The sequence below is a fragment of the Trichechus manatus genome, unplaced genomic scaffold (assembly GCF_000243295.1).
Source record: "Trichechus manatus latirostris isolate Lorelei unplaced genomic scaffold, TriManLat1.0 scaffold00093, whole genome shotgun sequence".
Lineage (NCBI taxonomy): Eukaryota > Metazoa > Chordata > Mammalia > Sirenia > Trichechidae > Trichechus > Trichechus manatus.
Genome location: NW_004444029.1, coordinates 10410118 through 10430897, shown reverse-complemented (window position 1 = coordinate 10430897; position 20780 = coordinate 10410118). Strand labels below are relative to the sequence as shown.

Here is a 20780-nt window from a genome sequence, read left to right as displayed (position 1 = left end):
AAGTACATGAGACGAAGTCTCGTCATCCTAGCTTCCAAGATGCATTCTGGCTATACTTATTCCAAGACAGATTTGTTCATTCTTCTGGCAGTCCACAGTATATTCAATATTCTTCACCAATATCATAATTCAAAGGCATCAGTTCTTCTTCAGTCTTCCTTATTCATTGTCCAGCTTTCACATGCATATGAGGTGAGTGAGAACACCATGGCTTGGGTCAGGTGCACCTTAGTCCTTAAAGTGACATCTTTGCTTTCGAACACTTTAAAGAGGTTTTTTGCAGCAGATTTGCCCAATACAATATGTCATTTGATTTCTTCATTGCTGCTTCCATGAGAGTTGATTGTGGGTTCAAGTAAAATGAAGTCCTTGACATTTTCACTATTTTCTCCATTTATCATGATGTTGCTTATTGGTCCAGTCGTGAGGATTTTTGTTTTCTTTATGTTGAGGTGTAATCCATACTGAAGGCTGTAGTCTTAGATCTTTGTCAGTAAGTGTTTCAAGTCTGCTTAGCTTTCATGTGTCATCTGCATATCACAAGTTGTTAATGAATCTTCCTCCAATCCAGATGCCACGCTCTTCTTCATAAAGTCCAGTTTCTTGGATTATTTGCTCAGCATATTGATTGAATAAGTATGGTGAAAGGATACAACCCCGATGCACACCTTTCCTGATTTTAAACCACGCAGTATCCCCTTGCTCTGTCTGATCAGCTGCCTCTTGGTCTATGTACAGGTTCCTCACGAGCACAATTAAGTGCTCTGGAATTCCCATTCTTCCCAATGTTATCCATAATTTGTTATAATCCATGCAATCCAATGCCCTTGCGTAGTCAATAAAACACAGGTAAACATATTTCTGGTATTCTCTGCTTTCAGCCAAGATCCATCTGACGTCAGCAACGATATCCCCTCATTCCACACCGTGTTCTGAATCCGCCTTGAATTTCTGGCAGTTCCATGTTGATGTACTGCTGCAACCGTTTTTGAATTATCTTCAGCAAAATTTTACCTGCATGTGATATTAATGATATTGTTCAATAATTTCCACATTCTGTTGGACCACCTTTCTTTGGTATGGGCACAAATATGCATCTCTTCCAGTTTGTTGGCCAGGTAGCTGTCTTCCAAATGTCTTGGCTTAGATGAGTAAGCACCTCCAGTGCTGCATCCATTTGCTGAAACGTCTCAATTGGTATTCAGTCAATTCTGGTTTTTCACCAAAGCCTTCAGTGCAGCTTGGACTTCTTCCTTCAATACCATCGACTCTTGATCATATCCTACCTCCTGAAATTGCTGAACGTCGACCAATTTTCTTTGGTACAGTGATTCTGCGTATTCCTCCCATCTGCTTTTGATGTTTCCTGGGTCGTTTAATATTTTCCCCATAGACTCCCTCAATATTGCAACTCAAGGCTTGAATTTTTTCTTCAATTCTTTCAGCTTGAGAAATGCCAAGTGTGTTCTTCCCTTTTGGTTTTCTAACTCCAGGTGTTTGCACATTTCATTATATTTTACTGTCTTCTCTAGCCGCCCTTTGAAATCTTCTGTTCAGCTCTTTTACTTCATCATTTCTTCCTTTTGCTTTAGCTACTCTACAGTCAAGAGCAACTTTCAGAGTCTCTTCTGACACCCATTTTGGTCTTTTCTTTCTTTCTTGTCTTTTGAATGACCTTTTTTTTTTCTTCACGTATGAGATCATGTCTTTAATATTGTCCCAGAACTCATCTGGTCTTTGGTCATTAGTGTTCAAAATGTCAATTCTATTCTTGAGATGGTCTCTAAATTCAGGTGGGATATACTCAAGGTTGTATTTTGGTTCTTGTGGACTTATTCTAATTTCCTTCAGCTTCAACTTAAACTTGCATATGAGCAACTGATGGTCTGTTCCACAGTCAGCCCCTGGCCTTGCTCTAATTGATGATATTGAGTTTCTCCATCGTCTCTTTTCACAGACACAGTTGATTTGATTCCTGCGTATTCCATCTGGTGAGGTCCACATGTATAGTTGCCATTTATGTTGTTGAAAAAAGATATTTCCAATGAAAAAGTCATTGGTCTTGCAAAATTCTATCATGCAATCTCTGGCGTCCTTTCTATCACCAAGGCCATGTTTTCCAAATACTGACTTTTCTTCTTTGTTTCCAACTTTCAAATTCCAATCGCCAGTAATTATCAGTGATCTTGACTGCAAATTTGATCAATTTCAGACTGCAGAAGTTGGTAAAAATCTTCATTTTCCTCATCTTTCACATTAGCGGTTGGTGCATAAATTTGAATAGTAGTTGTATTAACTAGTCTTCCTTGTAGGCATATGGATATTATTCTATCACTGACAGTATTATACTTCAGGGTACATCTCGAAATGTTCTTTTTGAAGATGAATGTGATGCCATTTGTCTTTAATCTGTCATTCCCAGCACAGTAGACCATATGATTGTTTGAGTCAAAAGGGCTAATACCAGTCCATCTCCACTGACTAATGCCTAGGGTATCAATCTTTATGTGTTTATGTGTTCCATTTCATTTTTTGACGACTTTCAATTTTCCTAGATTCATACTTCATGCATTCCGTGTTCTGATTATTAATGAATGTTTGTAGCTGTTTCTTTTCATTTTGAATTGTGTCACATCAGCAAATGAAGGTCCAGAAAGCTTTAGTTGACTCTACTTTGAGGAGGCAGCTCTTTCTCAGTTGTATTTTGAATGTCTTCCAACCTGAGAGGTTCCTCTTCCAGAACTATATCAAACAATATTCTGCTGTTATTCATAGGGTTTTCACTGGCCAGTTTTTCCAGAAGTAGATCGCCAGGTCCTTCTTCCTAGTCTGACTTAGTCTGGAAGCTCAACTGAAACCTGTCTGCCATGGGTGACCTTGCTGGTATTTGAAAGACCAGTGGCATAGCTTCTAGCATCACAGAAACATGCAAACCACCACAGTATGACAAACTGACAGACAGGCGGTGGAGTACTCTCTTATAACACAGCAAATACTTTCCTTTAATTTAAAGACAAATTAATTATGGCACTACTAGCAATACACCCACATCTCACTTACCAACATGGTTAGGTTCCAAAGACTAGGTCATTTTTGCGAAAATCGGCATTGTGTGAAAATGGAGGATCACCACATCAGATCACAAAGTGGAGGATGGCTACATCATTACACAAGTGCCAAATTACATCATTACATAACTACCAAACTACATCATTACACAACTGCCAAACTACCTCATTACATAACTGTCAAACCACTGAGAAACATGGCCCAGCCAAGCTGACACACAACTTTAATCATCACAGCCAGCATTACTGTCGTCTTGCACCTGACATTCATTATTGCCTGATGGACATCGTTCATGCACAAAATAGTCAGATAGTAGATTTTTTACTACTGTCATAAATGCGAAATGTCAGATAATGAGATAATAGATAAGTGAGGAGTAGGTGTAATGGGAATCAACCACTTATCATGAATTTATTTCAAAATTGATGTTTAAAGATTGCTTTTTACCAGGTTCACAGGTTTTGTGTTTTTGTTTTTAAGTTGCATTTATTATGTTGCTGTTGATAATACATAAATATACACAGCAAAACATACATCAATTCAACAGTTTTTACATGTACAATTCAGCGACATTGATTACATTCTTCGAGTTGTGCAACCATTTGTTCACAAATTTTGAAGACACTATATACATTGTAAGGTCTGTGGGTGGTGCAAATGGTTTGCTTTCAACTATTAACCTAAGGGATGGTAGTTTGAACCCACCCAGAGGCACTGCAGAAGAAAGAATACACCAAGAAAACCCTATGGAGCAATTCGGCTGTGTAACAAATGGGGTTGCCATGAATTGAAATCAACTCGATGGCAATGGGATTATACATGTTGTGTGTCTTTCTTTGGGGCTGCACTGCCTCCTAGAGGACCTATATATAAGTGTGCCTTTTTAATATATTGTGGGGTGTTGTTGAGTAGATTCTGACTCATGGCAACCCCATGTATACAGAATAGAACTGTGCTCCATAGGGTTTTCAAGGCTGTGACCTTTTGGAAGCAGATCTCCAGGCCTGTCGTCTGAGGTGCCTCTGTGTGCGTTCAAACCACCAACCTCTAGTTGAGCGCTTAATTATTTGCGCCACCCAGGGACTCCTTTTATATAAGTATGTATATATGTATGCTCCTTTGAAGCAAGGATGACAAGACTTTGTCTCACATACTTTGGACCTGTTATTAGGGGGGACCAGACCCTGGAGAAGGACATCATGCTTGGTAAAGTAGAGGGTCAAGGGAAGAGAAGATGACTCAATGAAATGGATTGGCATGGTAGCTACAATGATGGGCTCATGAACAACAATGATTGCGAGGATGGCACAGGACTGGGCAGTATTTTGTTCTGTTGTACACAGGGTCGCTATGAGTCAGAACTGACTCACTGGCACCTAACAACATGAACTGGAACCGACTTGATGGCAGTGGGTCTGGTTTTTTTAGTTTATGTATATATGTATGTTGTTAACCAAAAGGTCGGCAGTTCAAATCCACCAGCCCCTCCTTGGAAACCCTATGGGGCAGTTCTACTCTGTCCTATAGGGTCACTATGAGTTGGAATGTCAGAATCGACTCAACGGCAATGGGTTTGGTTTTTTTTGGTTTATGTTGTTAGGTGCTGTTGAGTCGATTTCTACTTGTAGCAACTCAATGTAGCAGAGTAGAACTCCCCCATAGGATTTCCTAGGCTGTAATCTTTATAAAAGGAGCCCTAGTGACATAGTGGTTAAGCGCTTGGCTGTTAACTGAAAGGCTGGTGGTTCAACCTCACCAGTCACTCTGTGAGAGAAAGATGTGGCAGTCTGCTTCTGTAAACATTACAACCTTGGAAACTCTGTGGGGCAATTCTACTCTGTCCTATAGGGTCGCTATGAATCAGGATCAACTCGATGGCAATGGGTTTTCAACTTTACGAGAGCAGATCTCCAGATCTTTCTCCTGAGGAGTAGCTGGGTGGTTTTGAACCTAACATCCAACCTTTAGGATAGCAGCCGAGCATTTAACCATCGCCCTACCAGGGCTCCTATGTATATAATTTCTAAATTATAGCAGTCAAGAAATCAAATGACATATTGTATTGGGCAAATCTGCTGCAAAAGACCTCTTTAAAGTGTTAAAAAGCAAAGAGTTCACCTTGAGGACTAAGGTGCGCCTGACCCAAGCAATGTTTTCAACCACTTCATATGCATGTGAAAGCAGGACGATGAATAACGAAGACTAACGAAGAATTGACACCTTTGAATTATGGCGCTGGTGAAGAATACTGAATACACCATGGGCTGCCAGAAGAACAAACAAGTCTATCTTGGAAGAAGTGCAGCCAGAGTGCTCCTTAGAAGCAAAGATGGTGAGACTTCATCTCACATACTTTGGACATGTTGTCAGGAGGGACCAGTCCCTGGAGAAGGTCATCATGCTGGGTAAAGTAGAGGGTCAGCAAAAAAGAGGAAGACCTTCAACAAGATGGGCTGACACAGTGGCTGCAACAATGGGCTCAAGCATAGCGATGACTGTGAGGATGCCGCAGGACTGGGCAGGGTTTCATTCTATCGTACGTAGGGTCGCTATGAGTCTGAACTGACTTGACAGCACCTAACAACAAAATTCCTAAAGAAGTACAAGCTATATCTGAATGGAATTTTGATATAAATGGAACTGACTCCACCAAAGATAGCAAACTAACACAGACTGCTTGTTCATTCCCTCTCACCCTCCCTGACGTTGGAGGGAGATTGATGGTGTGAGAAACTAAAGTTAATTAAAACTAGGAGGAAACGCTGAGAAGACCAGAGGGGACTGGGCTAGCTGGAGACTGCAGGGGTGAGGCAGCCCCAAGCCCAACTGGAATGAGGCCCCTGAGGAAGGACGGGCTCGGGGAAGTCTGTAATTTGTTCCTTCCTGCTCCCCATGTCTTTTTGTTCAACCTGTCTCCTCCAAATTTTGTGTGGCTTACTTACCTTCTCAGAGAATCATTTTTTTAATTTTATTTTTGGTGAATCATCTATTTTGTTTGTTTTAGTCCCCCTGCCATTGATTTTCTGTCCTTATCTTTTTTTCTTTTTTCCCCCTGCCTTTTTGTTTCTTTGTTCTTTACTCTGGGATTCTTTTTCCAGTTTATCAACTTGAATGCTTTGCTGATTTGTATGCAATCATGTGTCCCTTGATAAATGACTGGAGAGCTAGAAATTGTCCTCTGTGTACCACTTTATCGGTGTTCTGCAAATCCTGGCAAAGAGTGTTTTTAGTTCTAAGAACTTAAAATTTCCCTTTTGAGAACGTGAAGCTGGAGCAAGGCTTTGATTAGAAGTTGGAAGCAGGAAATGGCAAGAAAACAGATTCTCCTCTGGAGCCTCCAGAAAAGAATGCAGCCCTGACACCCATTTTGGATCTCTGACCTTCAGAACTCTAAGACGATAAATTTACGTTGTTTAAAAAAAAAAAAAAATTTCCCTTTTGATTTCTTTTTATAGAGCGGGTTATTCAGCACGGTTAGCGGGATGTTAGCGGTGACCTTTCCCTATCTCCTAGCTGACTGGGGTTTTAAAGCTGAAAGCAACAGGTACAAATTGTACCTAAAATACTACACTGATTTTTCAGGCCCTTTTCACTTGGGAACTGTCAAATACTCCTGCTGGGAAGGTAAATTTGGCCACATGGAATCAAACTGAAACTGCATATACGCCCTGTAATACAGAAGGAGAATATACCAGGAGGTTCACTGCATTTTAAAAAAAAATAATAGCATATTAGAAATCAATAGCAAAATGGAGAAGTAAATTATGGCATATTTATGATGGAATATTTTCTTCCAAATAAAATGATTAAAACCCAGCATATATCAATATGGGTGAATTTCAAAAATATTATGAATGAAATGATAAAGGTGACGAAAAATAAGATAAATAAATGAACGAATGAAATGAAACCATGCTATATGTTTTCTACTACTGCATGCTATTTATAGATTAAAAGAAAGAGCTAATGCAAATATAGCAAAACAACATGGTTCATCAGAGTGCTAACTTTTATATAATTTTTATACTTATTTGGATTTGGGACATATTTAACATATATTTAATAATTTTTATATAGGATTCTACCATCATTATTTTTGCTTCAATCAAAAAATTACTTTTTTTTTTTTTTTGCTTTAAAGTTAATGCTCAGCCATATTTACTTTTGGGTAAATTTGTTATCATACAGTTAATGTGCAAATATAGAACCAAACCGGCTGCCACCAAGTCAACTCTGACTCATGGTGACCTCACGTGTGCCACAGCACCATACGATTTTTGGTGGCCGATGTTTCAGAAGTATACTGCCAGGCCTTTCCTCCATGGCACCACTGGGTGGACTTAAACCATCAACCTTTCGGTTAGCAGCTGGATATATATGGATATGTACATATATCATATAGTATAGAATCTTGCAGAGTATAAATACTAAAAGAAATAGAAACTCAAGTACATGTCTTGGGCTCAGGCGCCTGTCCTGTCCATTACCAAATGTCTCTGTGCTGTCCCTTCAGAAGGAAGTGCAGTGTAGTGGGAAAAACATGGAAATCCACTGGGCCTGAGTTCAAACCACAATGAAGACTCTTGCTGTCTGGGTGACCTTGGATAAGTCCTTAACCTCTGTGAGCCTCGGTTTACTCATCTGTAATGCAACAGCTAACTTGAAGAGTTGTTGAAAGGATTAGAGGTAATGTTTAACTATAGTAAAAAGCAACTAGGAGTTACTCCACCAACAGTAGCGATTATTGATGTCATTAGATACGTGCATAATCACACCTGCACCTATTTGTATCAACAATGATCTCTGAAGGAAATGGAGGTGTTCTTCCTAAGGAATTAATGGGCACAGTGATAAAAATATAAAAGAGAATTAATGAAAAAATTGGGGTAAAGTCTTTAAATTCCGCCCCCAGTGGATAAAAACAACCATTTTCATATGCTCCTGCATCCTGGGGGTCAGGGACTCCCCCAGAGCCCAGTGGGGGCAGTGTGTCTCTGCTCCACAATGTCCGGGGAACAGTTGGAAACCCTCAAAGGCGAGGGGTGCTTATCTGCTTTCTTCTGTTTGTTTTCCAAGTGATTTTACAGAAAACTTGTGAAGAGTAAGCGTCCGCTAGTGAACTGCTGAGCAAAGGTAGTGTAGATGACCAGATAAACTGATAGCCGCCGACTGAAGATCAATCAGAAGGGAAGATAAATTCCTGAAAGGATAATAGAACCCAAATAAAGTGTAAACATTGATTGTGATGTAGGGTTTTAAGAACTTGGCTATAATATACGGTAGTAAACTGATGTGTGATTCTTTGGGAGAATACTTAGCATTTAACCTTAATATGTAATATCATTCCACATGTCATGATATGTGCATTACTATATTCTGCATAGAAAAATCAGGTATCGGGACTAGGTTCTGACCATACTTCACTTTTTGCAAACACCCTGTATATAACAACAACTAAAACACTCATTTTGTTGGTCCAGGCTTAATTTCTATTTCAGTAGCCATTTAAAACACTAATTTTCAAATAAGTCTGCCAGCAGATAGACGGTGACTTTCTAGTCAGCAGTGGGTGGCTGACTCAGCCGTATCAAGCCTCAATTCTGTTTCAAGAGGAAATGGAAAAACACCCTGAATTGTAAGCAATCAAAATGCCATCAGAAACTAACAACACAGTTTAAATAAAAAGGAAAATCCATAATAGTGCATTTTTCCTTTCTCCTCTTTATGCAACAAAGTAAGAGGCAGTACAGAGGAGCAGTTGGAATGAAGGCCTCTTGCCCAAGGGGTGTCTGAGAAGAACCTTTGCCAATGGAATCATTAGCTTCCCATTCCTCATTTTCCTCCCCTTGGTCATGCAGAAATTACTTCCTGACTTCACGAGAAACAATGTACCATCTTCCATCTTCATTAATCTTATTACTCTGTGAAACAGCTAAGACTGCTATTCCATAATGACCCCAGATAGACTGGGAACTGGCTTAATTTCAGGAACTGCAGTGACCTTGTATGACCTCTGAGATGGGGTGGTTGGCTTGAAGCTAAGCGGTGTGCGTGAGTGAGCAGGACTGTGACCGCAGACTGCTCCTAGAACCCGCTCCTGCAGTGAGGGAAAGCAGGAGGAGGATTCGCTCAACACGAACATGCCAGCCCTGCTACAAAATACCTACACCATCCTACTTTCTGATGATGATCAGGCCTCCGAAGAAAGCATTCCAACTATTCTCATCCAGGAACAACCAGCATACTGTTTACCCACAGAGACCAGAACACAACACGAGCTGCACTCCACTGTAGCCAACAAAACCAACTGGCGTCCTTGCTTAAGAGACACTGAGCTCGGTTACAGGTGATGGAAAAGTTTGGAAATGGATAGTGGTGATAGTTCCACAACATGATGATCACAATTAATGTCACTAAATTGTATACGTGAAGAATGTTGAAATGGCAAATGTTTTGTTACATGTATACTTACCACAATAAACAAACTTATTGCCTAGAGCCCATAAACCCGGGCTCTGGACTTAAGACAAATGAAATAGAGCTAGAGTGACAAGGAAACATGTCAACATAAATGAAAAATTATATGTCGTTTCCAAACCATTCATGATCACCATCATGCTTGTCTTCATCATATGACAACCACAGGGACCCCAGGTAAACCCAAGACTCCAGGAAAGAAAACACTGGTGAGGTTTACAGTGTCTCTAGAGCCACATGCAAGGCTCAGCATGGCTCAGGAGCAAGAGAAAGAAAGGCGAAGCTCCTAATGGAGCTAGGGATGGATAAAAGTGAGCAAGGTGCAAAAAAGCGCCAACCCCTAGAGTGACATAGACCTAAGACAGCTTGAGCACCCCTGAAAAGAGAACCTTTCCTGGTGGTTAGCACCCCAGGAGCATCCTCTACCAGCAATCACGGTAGCACGTAGGAAGAGTAGAGAACCCTTACTGTAGCACGCGGGAGTAGCTGAGATCCCTCACATCCGAGTCCTCATAATGGGGAGTTATCATTCCCAGCCCACTGTCGCTCAGCATGCATTTCCGAAGGGCAGGATTCCACCAGTCTGACTTCCTGAGAAGAAGGAAGAAGGACATCCAACAGGTAAGCATCCACAGTCATCCACAGGACGTGCTCTACCCTTTCTTGTCTCTAAAGTTGAGACGGAAAATGACTCTTGTATGGTTACGAAGTACTTTACACTCATTATTGCATTTAATGTTCTCAACAATCATGGACTATGTGTATGATTCTGCCCACTTTACGGATGAGAAACCCGGATTTCAAGATTCAGTGATTTTCTGTGGGACACAAGTAAAGAAGTCAGGGAGCCTGGCAGAAAAACGCAGATTAGAAAATAACAAAGCTCAGCCTCTCTTCCTGCTTTTCTGTTCCTATTTTATTTCCAGAGAGGGCAACAGATGAGAAATTAGAAAATGACTGATTCAAGTTCTAGTGGATTTTCAGGCTACCTTTTCTTTGGAGTTGGAGCTAATAGATGTCTAACCCAGGACGAGGCCATTTCTTTTGGTCATTATCTGACATGAAGGGAGTGACTGAGAGGGCAAAGGCCAGGGCTACCTTGGCAGTGGGGTGGTGGTGGTGGTAGTGGTGGCGTCAGTGGCTGTAGAGTTGGCTCCTACTCATGGTGACCTCACGGACAACAGATAGAAACACTGCCCGGTCCTTCGCTGTCCTCACAATTGTTAGTATGACTGAGTCCATTGTTGAGGCTACTATGTCAATTCGTCTCATGGAGGGTTTCCTGCATGTTCATTGACCCTCTTTTTTACCAAATATGATGCCGTTTCCTAGCAAGTGGTTTTTCATGATGACGTGTCCAAAGTAAGCAAGACGAAGTCTTGCCATCCTTGCTTCCAAGGAACATTCTGGCTGTACTTCCTCCAAGACCGATTTGTTCATTCAATCAATTAGGCACAAATCAGTTAATTCAATCAAGTGGCAGGGTGGGTCATCCTTTATCAGATTGAGCACTCGAGGCCGGATCAGATGGGGTGGGAGGACACCCACATTCCAGCACCTGAGACTTCCACAGCAGGATGTGTTACCATGCTTCCTTTCCCCGCGAGCCTCGGGCTGGATTTATAGCACACAGCCTGGGGAACTGGCCTTCTCCACCACCTTCTGGAACACCTAGGGTTCCATCAGGCCACCTTGTGTCTGTTCATCTGTTCCTTCATGCCACACAGCCCTGACACCACTGCCACTTTCCTCAGCACAGCCAGAGACTTGCTCCAGGCTGCCATTTCTGCCCCCTGTTAATCCTCACAAGCTCAGCACATACCATGGACATCAGCTGGCCCTGGCAGAGCAGGAGACATTCATGAATAGTAGCAGTGGTCAATTAAATTAATGAATAGGGGGAAACAGGGATAGGAGTTACTTCAAGTGACTGTACCAGTTATACGGTAGATGTGTACCCAATTCGTGTATGTCATCTGAGTGCACACTTGTGTGCTTTCCAAGGAACTCTGTATTTCAACTATCAGCCTCAGTGTGCCTGTATGGATTTGGGATAATAATAGTACCAAACTTGCAGGGTCACTGAGGAATGATGATGATGATCATCATCATTTTAATAGCATAATATTTAATGGGTGTCTACCATGTGCCAGGCACTAGATACAACTGGATAAGTGACAAGTAGTGGTAGAGACACATAAAGGGCATTTAGCACAATGTTTAGCTCATAAAGAGTGCCTAAAAAATCATAACTATTGTTTTGCAATCTGTATGTGCTGGGCTGCCTGCAAATAGGAGGAGGAGGGAGAGATGAACAAGAGGAGAAGGAGAAGGAGGAAAGAAAAAACAACTGTCAGACTGGAAAACATGGCGGCTTATAGACATGTATGCACACATGCCAGTGGTACTATTTTCTAGATTTGTTGGAAGTGTTGGTGCAGTAGATAAAGAAGGCTCAGACAAGATACAACTCTGGGTGGAAAGAGTGATTCTACACAGCTGTTTGTAAGAGAGACTTACAATGGAAGCAGCTATACCCACGCTAAGGAAACGCAACAAGAAAATCTATATTCTAAAATGGCCTGATGTCACGAGAACATCAAGTCCAAGCCAGGCCCAGCTGTCACCCTGTGGCCGCCTCACCCCACACCAGCAAGGAGCAGCCCACTCACCCCGAGGCCTGCTCCACCACCAGGTCGGGCATCCCCGGAGTTGTCCCCGCCTGCTGGGACACCATCATATCTGGGTCCAGAATGAAAATCTCATCTTGGGAAATCTCCATCACAAAGTGCAAGTGTTCCTAAGGAAGGAAAAGAAGTCCATCAGATGACTGACAGAATTTCAGGTTCATTATCGGAAGAATAATGGAGCAAAGCACTCTTGGTCTTGAGGAATCATAAAATTCTGTGGCATGTCTACTGACCAAGGTGTATTGTCAGAGCTGAATCCCTGTTGGCTCAGGATTCCTATTTGACCTAGACCTCCATTAGGGGTAACCAGAGATGGTCTGGCATCTTCTTCTCCCCAGATACTTGGAAGAAGAAACACCACACATGCAACGCGGTCCACACGAGTGTAAGAGACCCTGGACTTCCATCCCAGGATCTGGTCAAGGCCAAGTGTTATGGTGGGCAACTGGTTTTATAATTGGGTTCAACATTGCACTTTTTTTTTCCTAGGAGAATTTAAACACTGGAAACACGTGTTAACTTTGGGTGTAACCATCTTTTTCTCATTACTGAACTATGAGGATTGATTAAATGAACCTACTAGCCCAGATTATACACTTTTGGTCTCAGACTTGATAACCAGAAACGAATTTAAAAGGCATAAAGTTTGGCTAGGAAGCAGTAAAAGTACCAGCATGAATGAAAATTTGGACTGCAGGCTAGTTAACAACGTTCACAAGCCTAGTTATTTTTCTGGACTCATTTCCAAGGTCAAGCTATACCATCTTGAGTCCACAGATCAACAACACCTGAAAAGAGGCAGAAGGTTCACAGTGTAGGCAGTGGAGGAACGAATACCATTCCAAAATTTGTATATGTTTCAGCTTTTTTTTTTTTTGGAAAAATGTACGGTGTGAGGTAACTAAGTAGATTTACATGGGAACTTCCCACTTTCACAAGCAAAACTCACCTGAGATCTGTCTATTCGATAAAAGCGATCAGCAGAAGTAGCTAGAAAAATAAGATGAATGAGTGAATGAATATGGCATTCACAGTGTTTTGTGATCTAGCACCAGTTTTACAGCTTTCTCTTCCACTTTGCCATCAGAAGCCTCACCTCTCTGGACTACTGGTCAGCCCCTGAATCTATTAACAACAGCTCAGCACTTCCAGGCGGTTCCCCCCTGCTGAGAAAGCCCCTCCCCTCCTGTCTGCTTATCTAAATCTCAGTTGTCTTGTAAGGACCAATCAGATGTCATCTCCCCTGTGAAACCTTCCCCAGTCCCTACCTCCTTGCCCCACAGGGAATTCACTGTTCCTACTTCTATGCACATTTATGTTGCATAACTTCTTCTAGAAACAATCTTCACAGGTAACTCTGAGACTAACACACCTGCCTCTCTGATGCTCTGTGTTCATTTTTATGACTGCAGAAGTTAGCACTGGGCCTTACCCAGAGCTGGGGCTCAATATATGTTTATTGAGCAAGTAAAGCTAGAGGAGACTTCCTGGGTATGTGATTCTCATAAGGAAAAGGCCTTGAAGACTCAAGAGTGCCAAGAACCACAGCTGGTCTTGAAGGAATCAGTCCACTTTGAAACTGAGTCCCTAGAGTCATGACTGAAGGAAGCCAAAATACCCACCCTCCCCCGCAAAAAAATCAGTTAAGCATTCCTAAAAGGGATTGGACCATATCTGTGGTTTAAGGGAAAAAAAAAACCTAAATTACAAACTTTTGAGTTTCTCAAAATTATTCTGATTAGTCTGAACATTAAAAAGAATTATGTTCTTCCTCACTTATCTATCAGAGCCTAAAAAATGATAAATGGATGGTCTAAAAAGAGCATAGCACTAGGGAAAACCTCAAAGCTAAGTAATCCTTTAAAAATCGTGAATATTTAATGAACCGCTTCTCTCTAAACAGAACTGAGCAAAGAAATGAGACAGTCTTGGTCCGTGCCCTCTGAAAGGTAAGTAAAATCTGGCTAGAAAAGACTTGCTGTATTTTGTTCATTTTAACCAGTCTATCATTACCTATATATAAAAAGGAGCTCTGGTGGCGCAACGGTTAAGTGCTCTGCTGCTAACCAAAACGTTGGCGGTTCGAAGCCACCGAGCGGCTCCATGGGTGAAAGACCTGGCGATCTACTCTACAGATTACAGCCTAGTCAACCCTACAGGGCAGTTCTACTCTGAGTTCTACACTACTGAGTTGAAAACAACTTGACTGCACACTAAAACAATCATTATCTTTTAAATTAAAGGTTTTTCATACAATAATTCATATGGTAAGATTAATATCTGGGTTAAGACCATTATCCACACTTGTATTTTTTCAGAGACTGTATATAGGACAGAATAACTGACATAAATATTTCTATAATTTTCTTCCAAATATGTTGTTCCTTTGTGGGTTTAGGAACAACCCGTGATTGTGGTCCTCATGGCTAGAGGAACCCACAAACCACTGCTGCTGAGTCGATTCCCACTCACAGCGACCCCATAGGGTTTCCAAGGCTGTAAATCTTTACGGAAGTAGACTGCCATATCTTTCTCCTGGCTGGAGGAATGCAGTGCATACCAGCTTTAGGGACAGTTGATGAATCATGAGAGAAAAACTGTCTCATGATTGATGTGGGCTAGATCTCATAGAGATATACATACCCATCTTCATAAAACTGCTTACACACTCACCCATCTGCCACGTTCACCCATCCCCGATGCATACACAGATAAACCACAGAGAGGAAGACAATGCATGTCAGCTCTCCAGTCTCCACAGACTCAACAGAGACACCGGGGAGCAGATACATTGGGCGGTCTATAAGGAAGAGTGTGAATGGGCTGTATTGTAATAGGTGACTGGATAGAGAAGTAGGGTGAGATAGCGTCCAGAAGAGTGGGAAATGTCTGAGTTAGAACAGGGACTTACTAATCAGTCAGAACATAACTGACCGATTATGTATTCAATGTGTCATGCTCAGCCGAGCAAATCTGAAAGCAACTGCAATTTTTTACACTTAAAAAAATTATAGATCATCCTGAAATGATGGCCTCATGAAAATAATATGGAAAAGTCCAGAATATGCAAACAACTTCAAATTAGTACAAATCCCATGCGACAGTATTCACCTATTGGCCTTAATTTGGAATAAGCACTCAGCAAGTTTTAGAACAACGAGGGTGAGGAAAGGGAGGTGTCAACTGGACCAATGCTGAGAAGTTTAGCCAGAGTTAGCCAACTTGCTCTGAGGGAATTGACTTCAGAAAAGTGAGCTGCGAGGCCAGCAAGTCCACATTGTTTGAGAAGCAAATATCAATCAAATGAGCCCCATGAAGGGTTTCTGAATAACCTTCTGGAAAGCTGGAGTTCACTCTACCCATCGATGCCTTGCCCTGCTGCCCCCATTCCCCACCCCTCCATGAAATACAGACACTCACCATCTAGGAAGCACCACCGAGGGGAGAGCCTCTGAGCTGAGAGGGCCCTGGGGAAGGAGGTTTCGTGGTCCTGGAAAGAGACACATATATCCTCATCTCCACTGGAGTGAGCTGAGAGGCTTCCCTCCCCGACATTCCACTAAACCACCTGTTTCTGAGAGTAAGCAGTCTTTCCTAAACAAAGCCCTGGTAAGATGACCCAACTACCACTTTTACTTGAAATAGGGCTCTCCTTGGAAACTAAGCATTTCACGTAGCCACAGACCCACTGCCGTCGAGTTGATTTCAACTCATAGCGACCCTACAGAGAAGAAGAGAGTTGTCCCACATGGTTTCCAAAGCTGTAAATCTTTACAGAAGCAGACCGCCACATCTTTCTTCCTTGGAGCAGCTGGTAGGTTAGAACCACCGACCTTTCGGTTAGCAGCTGAGCTCTTAACTACTGTGCCAACAAGGCTTCTTCTGATAGATATACCAAAAGCCAAACTCAAACCCACACCGTCGCGTCGATTCCAACTCATAGTGACCCTATAGGACAGAGTAGAGCCGCCCCAAAGGGTTTCCAAGGCTGTAATCTTTATGGAAGCAGACTGCCACATCTTTCTCCTGAGGAGCAGCTGGTGGGTTCAAGCCACCGACCTTTCAGTTAGCAGCTGAGGGCTTAACTACTGCACCACCAGGGCTCCTTACATTTCACACAGAACCTTTGAAAACCACTTCCACAAAAACACCCCAGGAGGCTTTCAATTCTTCCATTAAGCATTCATAACTGATGTAACTTGGGCAGCTTGCTTCCTTCTGGGGATTTCTCTTTTGTCCTTTGTGAGCTGGGTGTCATTTATATCTCTGTTCTCCACATAGGTACAAGGCCATTGGCACAGGAAGGAGAAGAACCAAGCTTCATCTAGTGGCCAGCCTGGACTCGTAGCAACTAAGAAAACCCAGAGGCCATCAATATGCAGCGTCACATCTCCTTGGACTAGAGGTGCACCTGTTGTACAAGGCCATTCATCTGCGTGGAGATCAAGATCAACAGCATATGTTCAGGCCATCTCCACTCTCAGCTTCTCCACTGAACCCGGACCAAAGAGGAGTGGACAAGGAGGAAGAAGAGGTGTGCCAATCCGGCCCATGATGGAATTATCCTCTCCATCACTGAGCCAGCCAGCCTGTGCTCATCTATCTCAGCATTCTCTAGAAGATTCTCACTTCTCTCTAAGACCCCCAATTCCCCCTCTAACAGGTGACCTGAGGATCCTCTGATTCGAGTATTCCCATTCTCCCCTCTAGGCTTAGATAAAAAGATTTCTCTCTGAAGTGAACCATTTCATCTAGTCTCTGAACTATAGTCCTTCCCAATGTCCAACTTTACTTCTGTTGTTGCTGTTAGGTGCCATCGAGTAGATTCCAACTCATAGTGGCCTTGTGTACAACAGAATGAAACACTGCCCGGTCCTGCACCATCCTCACAATCGTTGCTATGCTTGAGCCCACTGTTGCAGTCACGGTGTCAATCCATCTTGTTGAGGGTCTTCCTCTTTTCACGGACCCTCTATAGGGTTGCTATTCGACAGCAGCAAGTTTGGTTTTTCAGTCTACTTCTGTAACGTGATTAAAACCCAACCCTCACCCTTAAACCTACTGACTGAGTCATCTGCTTTCAAATGGTTCTCTCTCAAAACTGTATTTCCTTCAACTGACTCTGCTCCGTCTTCTCAGAATTCTCTTGCTCTCTCCTTCCTCGTCCTGCCAAACTTCTGAAGCCTGAGTTTATCATCTCCTGCCAATCCTCATTTACCCATTTCGATCCCGACTGCCAGAAGCCTAGTTCTCACCCACCACTCTGGTCAAACTCCCTCCCAGAGAGACAGCCAGGACCACCCTCCTCGCTTGACTGAACTCTGCCTGGGAGTCTCTGTAGCTTGTCTTTCTTACAGGGAATTCAGGCTCCATCAGCAGAGAAGCTGACTCGGGAGCTGCAGAATGAAAATGGAAAGAATGAGCCCATTGTGATTCCCAGTTTTCTGAAAATAAACATTTTCGCCACTAAGCAAAGCCCTGGTGGTACAGTGGTTAAGCACTCAGCTGCTAACTGAAAGGTTGGCAGTTTGAATCCCCCCAGCCGCTCCATGGGAGAGAGATGTGGCAGTCAGCTTCCGTAAAGATTACAGCCTTGGAAACCCTCTGGGGGCAGTTGTGTTCTGTCCTACAGGGTTGCTATGAGTCAGAATCGACCCTACAGCAACGGGTTTGGTTTTTGTGGTTTAAGAGAAGCTCTGCCAATGATGACCTTACACTGAGAAACAATAAAATGCTCCTAGTTTGTAACACGTGGTCTGCAAGATTCTAGCCCTGGCTCGTGGTAAAACCAGGGGCAGGCAGAAATGGGCCAATGAGGCGGAGAGAGGCCAGGTCTCTGTGGGGAGATGCTGGAGTTGACCCTCACTAGGGATTTTAGATGTTCAAGTGATGGGGGCCTCGCGGAGCACAGCTGTGCTGGCAGCGTTGAGCCTGGACGCCGAGCCACAGGTGGGGATGGTCCTGTGCATACAGAGGGGATAGGACGGGGATGGGACTAGCTCAGGAGAAGTGGTTAGAGAGGCATCAGAGGCGGCATGGACTCCCTGTGGGCTCGTTAATTACTCCTGCTGCCCCTCCAGATCCTCAGCAAAGTCTATCTTACATCAGTGGTTCTCCAAGCTGCAGCTGGGCTTGTTAGACATGCACATTCCCAGGCCCCAGCCCGGGTCTACGGAAACCCCCAGGGTGGAGTCAGCAATCTGGTTTAACAAGCCTTTCAGGTGAGTCTGATGGGTGGTAAAGCTTTAGAACCGCTGGCCCAAATTCAGCAGGACAAAAAGGATCAGGGACCAAGCTCGTTAATCGAAATCTTGAGCGAACTGAGTTACTAATATGAATTGTTATTGGTGTTAACCTGTTGCCTTCGAGTCGATTCCGACTCATAGCGACCCTACAGGACAGAGCAGAACTGCCCCACAGAGTTTCCAAGGAGTGCCTGGTGGATTCGAACTCCTGACCTTTTGGTTAGCACCCACAGCACATAACCACTATACCGCCATGGTTTCTTTGTTGGTGTTAAATGCCGCCAATTTGATTCCGACTCCTAGCAATCCTGTGTGACAGAGTAGAACTTCCCTGTAGGGTTCCCTAGGCTGTAATCTTTACAAAGCAGATCGCCAGGGCTTTCCCCTGAGGAGCCACTGGGTGGGTTTGAGCTGCCAACCTTCCGGTTAGCAGCCGAGTACTTAATCATTGCACCGCCAACAGATTCTGCCAATTAGATGACTGATAAAGGAACAATCGGTCTCAGTCAGGACCGGTGCCAAGATTTACAGAGAGAGATATTGTCATAAAGATAGAGACATGGATAAAGATACAGACATCTCTCTCTCTCTTTTGAATTGGCTTTGTCATCCTGCTGGTTGAATTCAATGAAATCTTGACATATGAAGGGTATCTATTTATATAAGAATTACGGTTATCACTTTGAGAACTTCACTTTGACATGTGATATCTAGATTTAAAGGAACGTAAAGTCTTAATGCATTGTTATAAAACTTGTAAGCCTACCAACATCTCGCAGTTTAGTGACAATGTAATTATAAACCATGAAATTTGAGCACGATTTGAAATGTTTAGTGACAACTGAAAGCTAATAAATACAGATATGAAACAGCAACATGGCTGTCTTCTCTAAGGGTAAAGGGGCTTAAGCACCAAAGACGATTTTCTATTATGATTTCCCTAGGTAAAAACTGACCCTGGAAGAATACAGAAATACTCAACGTGTCATTTAGAACACTTAAAGATTGATAACGTTATTGTTAGAGTATTAGAACTAGCATTGTATTAAATTATATTATTTAATTTAATCACATGCAGGTTGATATATTGCCTCAGCCACCTGACTAGCTTGCCACGTGCTAGCAAAGTAATACTGATATAACTGTATACTTTTTATGTGCAGGAAGCCCCTGGGTAGGGCAAACGTTTAAGGCAGTTGGCTGCTAAATGAAAAGTTGCAGGTTCTAGTCCACCCAGAGGCACCTCAGAAGAAAGGCCTGGTGATCTCCACCTAAAACATCACCCACTGAAAACCCTATGGAGCCCAGTTCTATTCTGACACACATGGGGTCACCATGACTCTGAACCAAATCAACAATAACTGTGGGGTTTTTTGTTTTTTTATCACATGCACGTTCCTGCGTGTCTGGAGAGGTTATGGGTGTGTCTGACTTCATTTATTTATTCATTTTGCTTATTTTCCGGTCATTTACTTAGTCTATACCTAATCCAGAAAGCATCTGACATAATTTAACCTCCTTGAAAGACGTTTTGTTTAAAAAGAGCGCTATCGGTTTGCTAGGTGAAGAACACATCGGTTGCCACAGAGCTCTTTAAACCACTTTAATGCATATTCAGACAGGTTTAGCGATCCTTGAACTCCCTGAAAGGTTAAATTCAATGTGGTGGGTATACCTGCGTGTGTGTTTTGCTGTAGAAAAGGAAGAACATTTTGAATGGATTACCAAAGGGGTCGGGGATCCCCAGTAGGTTACAAAGCTACTAATTTAAATATCAAAAATGTAGGCCAGAGGAAATTCAATAAAATAAAAGTTTCTGATGGGTAAAATGCCTTAGCAAAACCTGAAGACTCAGAAGAACAGGACCACATTTCAGGCCAGATCATTTAGATGGTGCTGTACCAGCACACCACCATTCTATCCACAAACACATCTGTGTTCACCTTCTGGGTTTCAGGGGAAAGAAACAGTATAGATTTGTATGAGTGGACATGCAAAAAAAGTGGTATTACACAAAGGCTGAAATCATGGTATTTGCTGGTTCAGAGCTTGTAGGGCTTGTCTCAGTCGGCATCCCAATGCCTCTTCTCTCAGTATTAGAACTATATAATTGTCTTCAGTGCAGGGTATGGTCTTGAAGGCTGATGCCTTCTATCACGGGCAACAACAGTTTTCAAGTCACTTCATTTGACTGCCCTCTCCCTTCCCCATTCAACAGTAACTGTGCTTAGTTTTGGAGCCCTAGCGGCACAGTGGTTAAGAGCTCGGCTGCTAACCAAAAGGTCGGCAGTTCAAATCC

The 20780-nt window shown here is 42.7% G+C and overlaps 1 protein-coding gene across 1 annotated transcript in view; it reads right to left on the bottom strand.

Annotated features, from left to right (window-relative positions):
- Nucleotides 1-20780, bottom strand: part of DGKI (diacylglycerol kinase iota) — a 486429-nt gene that overhangs the window by 74282 nt on the left and 391367 nt on the right. Inside the window, exons 24-27 of the mRNA XM_023736907.1 lie at nucleotides 15657-15726; nucleotides 13186-13226; nucleotides 12219-12346; nucleotides 10015-10137 (exon numbers count right to left, since the gene is read on the bottom strand). Of these exons, the coding sequence (XP_023592675.1) occupies nucleotides 10015-10137; nucleotides 12219-12346; nucleotides 13186-13226; nucleotides 15657-15726 (362 nt within the window). The remainder of the gene's footprint in view (nucleotides 1-10014; nucleotides 10138-12218; nucleotides 12347-13185; nucleotides 13227-15656; nucleotides 15727-20780) is intronic.